We start from the raw sequence: 17,043 nt of genomic DNA on the forward strand, positions 1-17,043 counted from the left end.
CCCGTCACAGTTTTACCAGTGTGTTCTTACCCTTGTCTGTTTCCTAGGGGGATTACATGGAGGACCGAGAACTATGTCCCCATGGTGACGACGTCACCGCAGGATATGATGTCATCCTGTGTCTGGGCGTGACCAAGTGGGTCCAACTGCACGGTGGCGACGGGGGCGTGGTCAGAATGTTCAGACAGATCTATACACACCTACGACCAGGTGGCATTCTCCTCCTGGAACCACAACCCTGGAGCTCCTACTGCCGCAGCAAGAACATCACGGTACACACACCACGGAACACACACCACGGAACACACACCACGGAACACACACCACGGAACACACACCACGGAACACACACCACGGAACACACACCACGGAACACACACCACGGAACACACACCACGGAACACACACACCACGGAACACACACACCACGGTACACACACACCATCACGGTACACACACACCACGGTACACACACACCACGGTGCACACACACACCACGGTGCACACACACACCACGGTACACACACACACCACGGTACACACACACACCACGGTGCACACACACCACGGTGCACACACACCACGGTGCACACACACCACGGTACACACACACCACGGTACACACACACCACGGAACACACACACACCATCACGGTACACACACACCACGGTACACACACCACGGTACACACACACCACGGAACACACACACACCATCACGGTACACACACACCCCGGTGCACACACACCACGGTACACACACACACCACGGTACACACACACCACGGAGCACACACACACCATCACGGTACACACACACACACACACACACCATCACAGTACACAAACACACACCATCAAGGTACACACACACACCATCACGGTACACACACACACACACACACCATCACGGTACACACACACACACACATACCTATCACGGTACACAAACACACACCATCAAGGTACACACACACCATCACTGTACACACACACACACCATCACGGTACACACACACACACACACTCCATCACGGTACACACACACACACACACACTCCATCACGGTACACACACACACCCCATCACGGTACACACACACACACACCATCACGGTCCACACACACACATACACCATCACGGTACACACACACACACACACCATCACGGTACACACACACACACACACCATCACGGTACACACACACACACACCATCACGGTACACACACACACACCATCACGGTACACACACACCATCACGGTACACACACACACACACCATCACGGTACACACACACACACACCATCACGGTACACACACACACACACACCATCACGGTACACACACACACACACCATCACGGTACACACACACACACACCATCACGGTACACACACACACACACACCATCACGGTACACACACACACACACCATCACGGTACACACATACACACACACCATCACGGTACACACACACACACACACCATCAAGGTACACACACGCACACATCACGGTACACACACGCACACCATCACGGTACACACACGCACACCATCACGGTACACACACGCACACCATCACGGTACACACACACCATCACGGTACACACACACACCATCAAGGTACACACACACACCATCAAGGTACACACACACACACACCATCAAGGTACACACACACACACACCATCACGGGAAACACACAAACACACACACACACACACACACACACACACCATCACGGTACACACACACACACACACACACACACACACCATCACGGTACACACACACACACACACCATCACGGTACACACACACACACACCATCACGGTACACACACACACACACCATCACGGTACACACACACACACACACACCATCACGGTACACACACACAAACCATCACGGTACACACACACACCATCAAGGTACACACACACACACACACACACCATCAAGGTACACACACACACACACACACAACATCAAGGTACACACACACACACACCATCACGGTACACACACACACACACCATCACGGTACACACACACACACACACACCATCACGGTACACGCCCACACACACCATCACGGTACACGCCCACACACACCATCACGGTACACACACACACACACACACCATCACGGTACACGCCCACACACACCATCACGGTACACGCACACACACACCATCACGGTACACACACACACACACCATCACGGTACACACACACACACACCATCACGGTACACACACACACACCATCACGGTACACACACACACCATCATGGTACACACACACACACACCATCACGGTACACACACACACACACCATCACGGTACACACACCATCACGGTACACGCGCACACACACCATCACGGTACATGCGCACACACACCATCACGGTACACACACACACACACACACTCCATCACGGTACACACACACACACACTCCATCACGGTACACACACACACACACACACACACTCCATCACGGTACACACACACACACACACACTCCATCACGGTACACACACACACCATCACGGTACACACACACACACACACACCATCACGGTACACACACACACCATCACGGTACACACACACACACACCATCACGGTACACACACACACACCATCACGGTACACACACACACACACACACACACACAGGGAGCTATAGACATCAGCTGACTTGAGTCCAGGTTGATCGTACAGGGATCCCAATACCAGGGATCCCAATACCAGGGATCCCAACACCAGGGATCCCAACACCAGGGATCCCAACACCAGGGATCCCAACACCAGGGATCCCAACACCAGGGATCCCAACACCCAGGGACCCCAATACCAGGGATCCCAACACCAGGGATCCCAACACCAGGGATCCCAACACCCAGGGACCCCAATACCAGGGACCCCAATACCAGGGATCCCAACACCAGGGATCCCAACACCAGGGATCCCAACACCAGGGATCCCAACACCAGGGATCCCAACACCCAGGGATCCCAACACCCAGGGATCCCAACACCCAGGGATCCCAACACCAGGGATCCCAATACCCAGGGACCCCAACACCCAGGGATACCAGGAAGCAGAAAGGTGTTTGGAACTTCTACAGTGTATGACATCAGCATGTGTTGTGTTTCCTAGGAGACGACGTACAGGAACTACTGCGATATCAGACTGAGACCTGACAACTTCTGCTGTTACCTCACCTCTACTGTGGGCTTCACCTGTTACAGACTACTGACTGATACAGGTAACTGTGTGTGTGTGTGTGTGTGTTGTTACCTCACCTCTACTGTGGGCTTCACCTGTTACAGACTACTGACTGATACAGGTAACTGTGTGTGTGTGTTGTTACCTCACCTCTACTGTGGGCTTCACCTGTTACAGACTACTGACTGATACAGGTAACTGTGTGTGTGTGTGTGTGTTGTTACCTGTGGGCTTACAGACACTGATACAGGTAACTACTGACTGATACTAACTGTGGGCTTCACCTGGGTTACAGACTACTGACTGATACAGGTAACTGTGTGTGTGTTGTTACCTCACCTCTACTGTGGGCTTCACCTGTTACAGACTACTGACTGATACAGGTAACTGTGTGTGTGTTGTTACCTCACCTCTACTGTGGGCTTCACCTGTTACAGACTACTGACTGATACAGGTAACTGTGTGTGTGTGTGTGTTGTTACCTCACCTCTACTGTGGGCTTCACCTGTTACAGACTACTGACTGATACAGGTAACTGTGTGTGTGTGTGTGTTGTTACCTCACCTCTACTGTGGGCTTCACCTGTTACAGACTACTGACTGATACAGGTAACTGTGTGTGTGTGTGTGTTGTTACCTCACCTCTACTGTGGGCTTCACCTGTTACAGACTACTGACTGATACAGGTAACTGTGTGTGTGTGTGTGTGTGTTGTTACCTCACCTCTACTGTGGGCTTCACCTGTTACAGACTACTGACTGATACAGGTAACTGTGTGTGTGTGTGTGTTGTTACCTCACCTCTACTGTGGGCTTCACCTGTTACAGACTACTGACTGATACAGGTAACTGTGTGTGTGTGTGTGTTGTTACCTCACCTCTACTGTGGGCTTCACCTGTTACAGACTACTGACTGATACAGGTAACTGTGTGTGTGTGTGTGTGTGTGTTGTTACCTCACCTCTACTGTGGGCTTCACCTGTTACAGACTACTGACTGATACAGGTAACTGTGTGTGTGTGTGTGTTGTTACCTCACCTCTACTGTGGGCTTCACCTGTTACAGACTACTGACTGATACAGGTAACTGTGTGTGTGTGTGTGTGGGCTTGTTACCTCACCTCTACTGTGGGCTTCACCTGTTACAGACTACTGACTGATACAGGTAACTGTGTGTGTGTGTGTGTGTTGTTACCTCACCTCTACTGTGGGCTTCACCTGTTACAGACTACTGACTGATACAGGTAACTGTGTGTGTGTGTGTGTTGTTACCTCACCTCTACTGTGGGCTTCACCTGTTACAGACTACTGACTGATACAGGTAACTGTGTGTGTGTGTGTGTGTTGTTACCTCACCTCTACTGTGGGCTTCACCTGTTACAGACTACTGACTGATACAGGTAACTGTGTGTGTGTGTGTGTGTTGTTACCTCACCTCTACTGTGGGCTTCACCTGTTACAGACTACTGACTGATACAGGTAACTGTGTGTGTGTGTGTGTTGTTACCTCACCTCTACTGTGGGCTTCACCTGTTACAGACTACTGACTGATACAGGTAACTGTGTGTGTGTGTGTGTGTTGTTACCTCACCTCTACTGTGGGCTTCACCTGTTACAGACTACTGACTGATACAGGTAACTGTGTGTGTGTGTGTGTTGTTACCTCACCTCTACTGTGGGCTTCACCTGTTACAGACTACTGACTGATACAGGTAACTGTGTGTGTGTGTGTGTGTTGTTACCTCACCTCTACTGTGGGCTTCACCTGTTACAGACTACTGACTGATACAGGTAACTGTGTGTGTGTGTGTGTGTGTGTGTGTGTTGTTACCTCACCTCTACTGTGGGCTTCACCTGTTACAGACTACTGACTGATACAGGTAACTGTGTGTGTGTGTGTGTGTTGTTACCTCACCTCTACTGTGGGCTTCACCTGTTACAGACTACTGACTGATACAGGTAACTGTGTGTGTGTGTGTGTTGTTACCTCACCTCTACTGTGGGCTTCACCTGTTACAGACTACTGACTGATACAGGTAACTGTGTGTGTGTGTGTGTGTTGTTACCTCACCTCTACTGTGGGCTTCACCTGTTACAGACTACTGACTGATACAGGTAACTGTACAGGTAACTGTGTGTGTGTGTGTGTGTTGTTACCTCACCTCTACTGTGGGCTTCACCTGTTACAGACTACTGACTGATACAGGTAACTGTGTGTGTGTGTGTGTGTGTGTGTTGTTACCTCACCTCTACTGTGGGCTTCACCTGTTACAGACTACTGACTGATACAGGTAACTGTGTGTGTGTGTGTGTGTTGTTACCTCACCTCTACTGTGGGCTTCACCTGTTACAGACTACTGACTGATACAGGTAACTGTGTGTGTGTGTGTGTGTTGTTACCTCACCTCTACTGTGGGCTTCACCTGTTACAGACTACTGACTGATACAGGTAACTGTGTGTGTGTGTGTGTGTTGTTACCTCACCTCTACTGTGGGCTTCACCTGTTACAGACTACTGACTGATACAGGTAACTGTGTGTGTGTGTGTGTGTTGTTACCTCACCTCTACTGTGGGCTTCACCTGTTACAGACTACTGACTGATACAGGTAACTGTGTGTGTGTGTGTGTGTTGTTACCTCACCTCTACTGTGGGCTTCACCTGTTACAGACTACTGACTGATACAGGTAACTGTGTGTGTGTGTGTGTGTTGTTACCTCACCTCTACTGTGGGCTTCACCTGTTACAGACTACTGACTGATACAGGTAACTGTGTGTGTGTGTGTGTGTGTTGTTACCTCACCTCTACTGTGGGCTTCACCTGTTACAGACTACTGACTGATACAGGTAACTGTGTGTGTGTGTGTGTGTTGTTACCTGTTACAGACTACTCTACTGTGGGCTTCACCTGTTACAGACTACTGACTGATACAGGTAACTGTGTGTGTGTGTGTGTGTGTTGTTACCTCACCTCTACTGTGGGCTTCACCTGTTACAGACTACTGACTGATACAGGTAACTGTGTGTGTGTGTGTGTGTTGTTACCTCACCTCTACTGTGGGCTTCACCTGTTACAGACTACTGACTGATACAGGTAACTGTGTGTGTGTGTGTGTTGTTACCTCACCTCTACTGTGGGCTTCACCTGTTACAGACTACTGACTGATACAGGTAACTGTGTGTGTGTGTGTGTGTGTTGTTACCTCACCTCTACTGTGGGCTTCACCTGTTACAGACTACTGACTGATACAGGTAACTGTGTGTGTGTGTGTGTGTTGTTACCTCACCTCTACTGTGGGCTTCACCTGTTACAGACTACTGACTGATACAGGTAACTGTGTGTGTGTGTGTGTGTTGTTACCTCACCTCTACTGTGGGCTTCACCTGTTACAGACTACTGACTGATACAGGTAACTGTGTGTGTGTGTGTGTGTGTTGTTACCTCACCTCTACTGTGGGCTTCACCTGTTACAGACTACTGACTGATACAGGTAACTGTGTGTGTGTGTGTGTGTGTTGTTACCTCACCTCTACTGTGGGCTTCACCTGTTACAGACTACTGACTGATACAGGTAACTGTGTGTGTGTGTGTGTGTTGTTACCTCACCTCTACTGTGGGCTTCACCTGTTACAGACTACTGACTGATACAGGTAAGGTTACCTCACCTCTAACTGTTGTGTGTGTGTGTGTGTGTTGTTACCTCACCTCTACTGTGGGCTTCACCTGTTACAGACTACTGACTGATACAGGTAACTGTGTGTGTGTGTGTGTGTTGTTACCTCACCTCTACTGTGGGCTTCACCTGTTACAGACTACTGACTGATACAGGTAACTGTGTGTGTGTGTGTGTGTGTTGTTACCTCACCTCTACTGTGGGCTTCACCTGTTACAGACTACTGACTGATACAGGTAACTGTGTGTGTGTGTGTGTGTTGTTACCTCACCTCTACTGTGGGCTTCACCTGTTACAGACTACTGACTGATACAGGTAACTGTGTGTGTGTGTGTGTGTTGTTACCTCACCTCTACTGTGGGCTTCACCTGTTACAGACTACTGACTGATACAGGTAACTGTGTGTGTGTGTGTGTGTTGTTACCTCACCTCTACTGTGGGCTTCACCTGTTACAGACTACTGACTGATACAGGTAACTGTGTGTGTGTGTGTGTGTTGTTACCTCACCTCTACTGTGGGCTTCACCTGTTACAGACTACTGACTGATACAGGTAACTGTGTGTGTGTGTGTGTGTGTGTTGTTACCTCACCTCTACTGTGGGCTTCACCTGTTACAGACTACTGACTGATACAGGTAACTGTGTGTGTAACTGTGTGTGTGTGTGTGTGTTGTTACCTCACCTCTACTGTGGGCTTCACCTGTTACAGACTACTGACTGATACAGGTAACTGTGTGTGTGTGTGTGTGTTGTTACCTCACCTCTACTGTGGGCTTCACCTGTTACAGACTACTGACTGATACAGGTAACTGTGTGTGTGTGTGTGTGTTGTTACCTCACCTCTACTGTGGGCTTCACCTGTTACAGACTACTGACTGATACAGGTAACTGTGTGTGTGTGTGTGTGTTGTTACCTCACCTCTACTGTGGGCTTCACCTGTTACAGACTACTGACTGATACAGGTAACTGTGTGTGTGTGTGTGTGTTGTTACCTCACCTCTACTGTGGGCTTCACCTGTTACAGACTACTGACTGATACAGGTAACTGTGTGTGTGTGTGTGTGTTGTTACCTCACCTCTACTGTGGGCTTCACCTGTTACAGACTACTGACTGATACAGGTAACTGTGACTGATACAGGTGTGTGTGTGTGTTGTTACCTCACCTCTACTGTGGGCTTCACCTGTTACAGACTACTGACTGATACAGGTAACTGTGTGTGTGTGTGTGTGTGTGTTGTTACCTCACCTCTACTGTGGGCTTCACCTGTTACAGACTACTGACTGATACAGGTAACTGTGTGTGTGTGTGTGTGTTGTTACCTCACCTCTACTGTGGGCTTCACCTGTTACAGACTACTGACTGATACAGGTAACTGTGTGTGTGTGTGTGTGTGTGTTGTTACCTCACCTCTACTGTGGGCTTCACCTGTTACAGACTACTGACTGATACAGGTAACTGTGTGTGTGTGTGTGTGTTGTTACCTCACCTCTACTGTGGGCTTCACCTGTTACAGACTACTGACTGATACAGGTAACTGTGTGTGTGTGTGTGTGTTGTTACCTCACCTCTACTGTGGGCTTCACCTGTTACAGACTACTGACTGATACAGGTAACTGTGTGTGTGTGTGTGTGTTGTTACCTCACCTCTACTGTGGGCTTCACCTGTTACAGACTACTGACTGATACAGGTAACTGTGTGTGTGTGTGTGTGTGTTGTTACCTCACCTCTACTGTGGGCTTCACCTGTTACAGACTACTGACTGATACAGGTAACTGTGTGTGTGTGTGTGTGTGTGTTGTTACCTCACCTCTACTGTGGGCTTCACCTGTTACAGACTACTGACTGATACAGGTAACTGTGTGTGTGTGTGTGTGTTGTTACCTCACCTCTACTGTGGGCTTCACCTGTTACAGACTACTGACTGATACAGGTAACTGATGTGTGTGTGTGTGTGTTGTTACCTCACCTCTACTGTGGGCTTCACCTGTTACAGACTACTGACTGATACAGGTAACTGTGTGTGTGTGTGTGTGTGTTGTTACCTCACCTCTACTGTGGGCTTCACCTGTTACAGACTACTGACTGATACAGGTAACTGTGTGTGTGTGTGTGTGTTGTTACCTCACCTCTACTGTGGGCTTCACCTGTTACAGACTACTGACTGATACAGGTAACTGTGTGTGTGTGTGTGTTGTTACCTCACCTCTACTGTGGGCTTCACCTGTTACAGACTACTGACTGATACAGGTAACTGTGTGTGTGTGTGTGTGTTGTTACCTCACCTCTACTGTGGGCTTCACCTGTTACAGACTACTGACTGATACAGGTAACTGTGTGTGTGTGTGTGTGTGTTGTTACCTCACCTCTACTGTGGGCTTCACCTGTTACAGACTACTGACTGATACAGGTAACTGTGTGTGTGTGTGTGTGTGTTGTTACCTCACCTCTACTGTGGGCTTCACCTGTTACAGACTACTGACTGATACAGGTAACTGTGTGTGTGTGTGTGTGTTGTTACCTCACCTCTACTGTGGGCTTCACCTGTTACAGACTACTGACTGATACAGGTAACTGTTACAGACTACTGTACAGGTGTGTGTGTGTGTTGTTACCTCACCTCTACTGTGGGCTTCACCTGTTACAGACTACTGACTGATACAGGTAACTGTGTGTGTGTGTGTGTGTGTTGTTACCTCACCTCTACTGTGGGCTTCACCTGTTACAGACTACTGACTGATACAGGTAACTGTGTGTGTGTGTGTGTTGTTACCTCACCTCTACTGTGGGCTTCACCTGTTACAGACTACTGACTGATACAGGTAACTGTGTGTGTGTGTGTGTGTGTTGTTACCTCACCTCTACTGTGGGCTTCACCTGTTACAGACTACTGACTGATACAGGTAACTGTGTGTGTGTGTGTGTGTGTGTTGTTACCTCACCTCTACTGTGGGCTTCACCTGTTACAGACTACTGACTGATACAGGTAACTGTGTGTGTGTGTGTGTGTGTGTTGTTACCTCACCTCTACTGTGGGCTTCACCTGTTACAGACTACTGACTGATACAGGTAACTGTGTGTGTGTGTGTGTGTGTTGTTACCTCACCTCTACTGTGGGCTTCACCTGTTACAGACTACTGACTGATACAGGTAACTGTGTGTGTGTGTGTGTGTTGTTACCTCACCTCTACTGTGGGCTTCACCTGTTACAGACTACTGACTGATACAGGTAACTGTGTGTGTGTGTGTGTGTGTTGTTACCTCACCTCTACTGTGGGCTTCACCTGTTACAGACTACTGACTGATACAGGTAACTGTGTGTGTGTGTGTGTGTGTTGTTACCTCACCTCTACTGTGGGCTTCACCTGTTACAGACTACTGACTGATACAGGTAACTGTGTGTGTGTGTGTGTGTGTGTTGTTACCTCACCTCTACTGTGGGCTTCACCTGTTACAGACTACTGACTGATACAGGTAACTGTGTGTGTGTGTGTGTGTTGTTACCTCACCTCTACTGTGGGCTTCACCTGTTACAGACTACTGACTGATACAGGTAACTGTGTGTGTGTGTGTGTGTGTTGTTACCTCACCTCTACTGTGGGCTTCACCTGTTACAGACTACTGACTGATACAGGTAACTGTGTGTGTGTGTGTGTGTGTTGTTACCTCACCTCTACTGTGGGCTTCACCTGTTACAGACTACTGACTGATACAGGTAACTGTGTGTGTGTGTGTGTGTTGTTACCTCACCTCTACTGTGGGCTTCACCTGTTACAGACTACTGACTGATACAGGTAACTGTGTGTGTGTGTGTGTGTGTTGTTACCTCACCTCTACTGTGGGCTTCACCTGTTACAGACTACTGACTGATACAGGTAACTGTGTGTGTGTGTGTGTGTTGTTACCTCACCTCTACTGTGGGCTTCACCTGTTACAGACTACTGACTGATACAGGTAACTGTGTGTGTGTGTGTGTGTGTGTTGTTACCTCACCTCTACTGTGGGCTTCACCTGTTACAGACTACTGACTGATACAGGTAACTGTGTGTGTGTGTGTGTGTGTTGTTACCTCACCTCTACTGTGGGCTTCACCTGTTACAGACTACTGACTGATACAGGTAACTGTGTGTGTGTGTGTGTGTGTTGTTACCTCACCTCTACTGTGGGCTTCACCTGTTACAGACTACTGACTGATACAGGTAACTGTGTGTGTGTGTGTGTGTTGTTACCTCACCTCTACTGTGGGCTTCACCTGTTACAGACTACTGACTGATACAGGTAACTGTGTGTGTGTGTGTGTGTTGTTACCTCACCTCTACTGTGGGCTTCACCTGTTACAGACTACTGACTGATACAGGTAACTGTGTGTGTGTGTGTGTGTGTTGTTACCTCACCTCTACTGTGGGCTTCACCTGTTACAGACTACTGACTGATACAGGTAACTGTGTGTGTGTGTGTGTGTTGTTACCTCACCTCTACTGTGGGCTTCACCTGTTACAGACTACTGACTGATACAGGTAACTGTGTGTGTGTGTGTGTGTTGTTACCTCACCTCTACTGTGGGCTTCACCTGTTACAGACTACTGACTGATACAGGTAACTGTGTGTGTGTGTGTGTTGTTACCTCACCTCTACTGTGGGCTTCACCTGTTACAGACTACTGACTGATACAGGTAACTGTGTGTGTGTGTGTGTGTTGTTACCTCACCTCTACTGTGGGCTTCACCTGTTACAGACTACTGACTGATACAGGTAACTGTGTGTGTGTGTGTGTGTTGTTACCTCACCTCTACTGTGGGCTTCACCTGTTACAGACTACTGACTGATACAGGTAACTGTGTGTGTGTGTGTGTGTTGTTACCTCACCTCTACTGTGGGCTTCACCTGTTACAGACTACTGACTGATACAGGTAACTGTGTGTGTGTGTGTGTTGTTACCTCACCTCTACTGTGGGCTTCACCTGTTACAGACTACTGACTGATACAGGTAACTGTGTGTGTGTGTGTGTGTTGTTACCTCACCTCTACTGTGGGCTTCACCTGTTACAGACTACTGACTGATACAGGTAACTGTGTGTGTGTGTGTGTGTGTGTTGTTACCTCACCTCTACTGTGGGCTTCACCTGTTACAGACTACTGACTGATACAGGTAACTGTGTGTGTGTGTGTGTGTGTGTTGTTACCTCACCTCTACTGTGGGCTTCTACTGTGGGCTTCACCTGTTACAGACTACTGACTGATACAGGTAACTGTGTGTGTGTGTGTGTGTGTTGTTACCTCACCTCTACTGTGGGCTTCACCTGTTACAGACTACTGACTGATACAGGTAACTGTGTGTGTGTGTGTGTGTGTGTTGTTACCTCACCTCTACTGTGGGCTTCACCTGTTACAGACTACTGACTGATACAGGTAACTGTGTGTGTGTGTGTGTGTGTGTTGTTACCTCACCTCTACTGTGGGCTTCACCTGTTACAGACTACTGACTGATACAGGTAACTGTGTGTGTGTGTGTGTGTTGTTACCTCACCTCTACTGTGGGCTTCACCTGTTACAGACTACTGACTGATACAGGTAACTGTGTGTGTGTGTGTGTTGTTACCTCACCTCTACTGTGGGCTTCACCTGTTACAGACTACTGACTGATACAGGTAACTGTGTGTGTGTGTGTGTGTTGTTACCTCACCTCTACTGTGGGCTTCACCTGTTACAGACTACTGACTGATACAGTACTGTGGGCTTCACCTGTTACAGTAACTGTGTGTGTGTGTGTGTTGTTACCTCACCTCTACTGTGGGCTTCACCTGTTACAGACTACTGACTGATACAGGTAACTGTGTGTGTGTGTGTGTGTGTTGTTACCTCACCTCTACTGTGGGCTTCACCTGTTACAGACTACTGACTGATACAGGTAACTGTGTGTGTGTGTGTGTGTGTTGTTACCTCACCTCTACTGTGGGCTTCACCTGTTACAGACTACTGACTGATACAGGTAACTGTGTGTGTGTGTGTGTGTTGTTACCTCACCTCTACTGTGGGCTTCACCTGTTACAGACTACTGACTGATACAGGTAACTGTGTGTGTGTGTGTGTGTTGTTACCTCACCTCTACTGTGGGCTTCACCTGTTACAGACTACTGACTGATACAGGTAACTGTGTGTGTGTGTGTGTGTGTTGTTACCTCACCTCTACTGTGGGCTTCACCTGTTACAGACTACTGACTGATACAGGTAACTGTGTGTGTGTGTGTGTGTTGTTACCTCACCTCTACTGTGGGCTTCACCTGTTACAGACTACTGACTGATACAGGTAACTGTGTGTGTGTGTGTGTGTTGTTACCTCACCTCTACTGTGGGCTTCACCTGTTACAGACTACTGACTGATACAGGTAACTGTGTGTGTGTGTGTGTGTTGTTACCTCACCTCTACTGTGGGCTTCACCTGTTACAGACTACTGACTGATACAGGTAACTGTGTGTGTGTGTGTGTGTTGTTACCTCACCTCTACTGTGGGCTTCACCTGTTACAGACTACTGACTGATACAGGTAACTGTGTGTGTGTGTGTGTGTGTGTTGTTACCTCACCTCTACTGTGGGCTTCACCTGTTACAGACTACTGACTGATACAGGTAACTGTGTGTGTGTGTGTGTGTTGTTACCTCACCTCTACTGTGGGCTTCACCTGTTACAGACTACTGACTGATACAGGTAACTGTGTGTGTGTGTGTGTTGTTACCTCACCTCTACTGTGGGCTTCACCTGTTACAGACTACTGACTGATACAGGTAACTGTGTGTGTGTGTGTGTGTTGTTACCTCACCTCTACTGTGGGCTTCACCTGTTACAGACTACTGACTGATACAGGTAACTGTGTGTGTGTGTGTGTTGTTACCTCACCTCTACTGTGGGCTTCACCTGTTACAGACTACTGACTGATACAGGTAACTGTGTGTGTGTGTGTGTGTGTGTTGTTACCTCACCTCTACTGTGGGCTTCACCTGTTACAGACTACTGACTGATACAGGTAACTGTGTGTGTGTGTGTGTGTTGTTACCTCACCTCTACTGTGGGCTTCACCTGTTACAGACTACTGACTGATACAGGTAACTGTGTGTGTGTGTGTGTGTTGTTACCTCACCTCTAACTGTGGGCTTCACCTGTTACAGACTACTGACTGATACAGGTAACTGTGTGTGTGTGTGTGTGTTGTTACCTCACCTCTACTGTGGGCTTCACCTGTTACAGACTACTGACTGATACAGGTAACTGTGTGTGTGTGTGTGTGTGTTGTTACCTCACCTCTACTGTGGGCTTCACCTGTTACAGACTACTGACTGATACAGGTAACTGTGTGTGTGTGTGTGTGTGTTGTTACCTCACCTCTACTGTGGGCTTCACCTGTTACAGACTACTGACTGATACAGGTAACTGTGTGTGTGTGTGTGTGTGTTGTTACCTCACCTCTACTGTGGGCTTCACCTGTTACAGACTACTGACTGATACAGGTAACTGTGTGTGTGTGTGTGTGTTGTTACCTCACCTCTACTGTGGGCTTCACCTGTTACAGACTACTGACTGATACAGGTAACTGTGTGTGTGTGTGTGTGTTGTTACCTCACCTCTACTGTGGGCTTCACCTGTTACAGACTACTGACTGATACAGGTAACTGTGTGTGTGTGTGTGTGTGTTGTTACCTCACCTCTACTGTGGGCTTCACCTGTTACAGACTACTGACTGATACAGGTAACTGTGTGTGTGTGTGTGTGTGTTGTTACCTCACCTCTACTGTGGGCTTCACCTGTTACAGACTACTGACTGATACAGGTAACTGTGTGTGTGTGTGTGTGTTGTTACCTCACCTCTACTGTGGGCTTCACCTGTTACAGACTACTGACTGATACAGGTAACTGTGTGTGTGTGTGTGTGTGTTGTTACCTCACCTCTACTGTGGGCTTCACCTGTTACAGACTACTGACTGATACAGGTAACTGTGTGTGTGTGTGTGTGTGTTGTTACCTCACCTCTACTGTGGGCTTCACCTGTTACAGACTACTGACTGATACAGGTAACTGTGTGTGTGTGTGTGTGTTGTTACCTCACCTCTACTGTGGGCTTCACCTGTTACAGACTACTGACTGATACAGGTAACTGTGTGTGTGTGTGTGTGTGTTGTTACCTCACCTCTACTGTGGGCTTCACCTGTTACAGACTACTGACTGATACAGGTAACTGTGTGTGTGTGTGTGTGTTGTTACCTCACCTCTACTGTGGGCTTCACCTGTTACAGACTACTGACTGATACAGGTAACTGTGTGTGTGTGTGTTAATAGTGTGTGTGTGTGTGTGTGTATGTGTTAATAGTGTGTGTGTGTGTGTTAATAGTGTGTGTGTGTGTGTGTGTGTGTGTGTGTGTGTGTGTTAACAGTGTGTGTATGTGTTAACAGTGTGTGTATGTGTTAACAGTGTGTAAACCTTGTGTGTGTGTTGACTGTGTGTGTGTGTGTGTGTGTTGACAGTGTGTGTGTGTGTGTGTGTGTGTGTGTGTGTGTGTGTGTGTGTGTGTTAACAGTGTGTGGGGGCGTTAACAGTGTGTGGGTGCGTTAACAGTGTGGGAATGTGTTAACAGTGTGTGTGTGTGTGTGTGTGTGTGTGTGTGTGTGTGTGTGTGTGTGTGTGTGTGTGTGTGTGTGTGTGTGTTAACAGTGTGTGTGTGTGTGTGTGTGTTAACAGTGTGTTAACAGTCTGTGTGTGTGTTAACCGTGTGTGTGTGTGTGTGTGTGTGCGTGTGCTAACAGTGTGTGTGTGCTAACAGTGTGTGTGTGTGTGTGTGGTGTGTGTGTGTGTGCTAACAGTGTGTGTGTGTTTGTCTGTCTGTGCACTTGTGTTAACTGTGTGTGTGTCCCAGGATTCCAGAGGCCAATCTACCTGTTCCACAAAGGCCCCGCCCCCAGGAAGTGACTGGGTCAAGATATGACACGTGAGTGCCGAAGCACCGCAGGAAGTGGACCGCTGCTCCATGGAAACAACCGCCCAGCTGGTATGATTGGTGGAACGCTCAAACCGTGATTGGATGAGAGGAGCTTCTAATGACTCATAACTGATTGATCAGTCAGGCAGACTGACAAAACTATTAATCAATGATTAGTTAGTCAGCCAGACTGACTGACCAAACTATTAACAGACTGAACTAGAGACTTGTAAACCACACAGTTCACGGCCGGTGGACCCTCCTATCTCTCTCCCCTCAGTCTACTGTCTACTGAGACGTGGCGTCCTGGTTGAGCCCTCTGCAGAGCCAGTTTCACCCTCTCTGATTCAACCCCACTGAATGAACAGGGAGCCTGGAGGAGGAAGTAGAAACTAGAACCACAAGGAGCCAAGCGGGGCCTGAGTGTGTGTCTGCCAGTTCTTCTCCAGTGTGTGTACGCGGAGGCATGTTATTATATATATGTGTGTGTGTTTCTGTGTGTATGAGGGAGGTTGTAAGTGTGTGTGTGTGTGTGTGTGTTTCTGTGTGTATGAGGGAGGTTGTAATTGTGTGTGTGTGTGTTTCTGTGTGTATGAGGGAGGTTGTAATTGTGTGTGTGTGTGTGTTTCTGTGTGTATGAGGGAGGTTGTAATGTGTGTGTGTGTGTGTGTGTGTATGAGGGAGTTTGTAATTGTGTGTGTGTGTGTGTGTGTGTGTCATTAACAAGCTGATGTTTCTTTATAAAAGTGTTCTTCCTAGTGTGTGTTCTGAGAGGTGGGACTTCCTCCCTGCCTAATGAGGTCATTTCCTTCCAGACTCATCCATGTTTTAAACAGTAACCTGCTACAATAAACTGTCTTCTTCTGATCCAGTGTGTGTGTCAGACCTGTTGTAAAGAACTCTCGGTACCAGTTTAACGGACCCAGATTATGCCTCGTCCAGAACTAAAAAAACTAATGAAATGGAGAATCTCCAATGAACATACTAGTTAGTCTGGACTAGACTTCATCTGGGTCTGAACCCCTAGCTGATATAGACCAGTTCCTCTTTAGTTTCCTCCAACCGCAGGCTTTACCTCCATCTCATCACTCAGTGGAATTCTACTTCCCCTGCTGGACATGAAGGTGAACTACAAGGCCCAGTCTTCTACTCCCCCCTGCTGG

The 17,043-nt window shown here is 48.1% G+C and overlaps 1 protein-coding gene across 1 annotated transcript in view; it reads left to right on the top strand.

The window, feature by feature from the left end:
* mepceb (methylphosphate capping enzyme b) overlaps positions 1 to 16,747 on the top strand; it is a 53,559-nt gene extending 36,812 nt beyond the window's left edge. The window contains exons 3-5 of the mRNA XM_064940886.1: positions 48 to 272; positions 3,174 to 3,282; positions 15,818 to 16,747. Coding sequence (XP_064796958.1) covers positions 48 to 272; positions 3,174 to 3,282; positions 15,818 to 15,870 — 387 coding nt within the window. The 3' untranslated portion in view covers positions 15,871 to 16,747. The remainder of the gene's footprint in view (positions 1 to 47; positions 273 to 3,173; positions 3,283 to 15,817) is intronic.
* Positions 16,748 to 17,043: the final 296 nt, after the last annotated feature.

This window comes from Oncorhynchus masou, chromosome 27, assembly GCF_036934945.1.
Source record: "Oncorhynchus masou masou isolate Uvic2021 chromosome 27, UVic_Omas_1.1, whole genome shotgun sequence".
Lineage (NCBI taxonomy): Eukaryota > Metazoa > Chordata > Actinopteri > Salmoniformes > Salmonidae > Oncorhynchus > Oncorhynchus masou.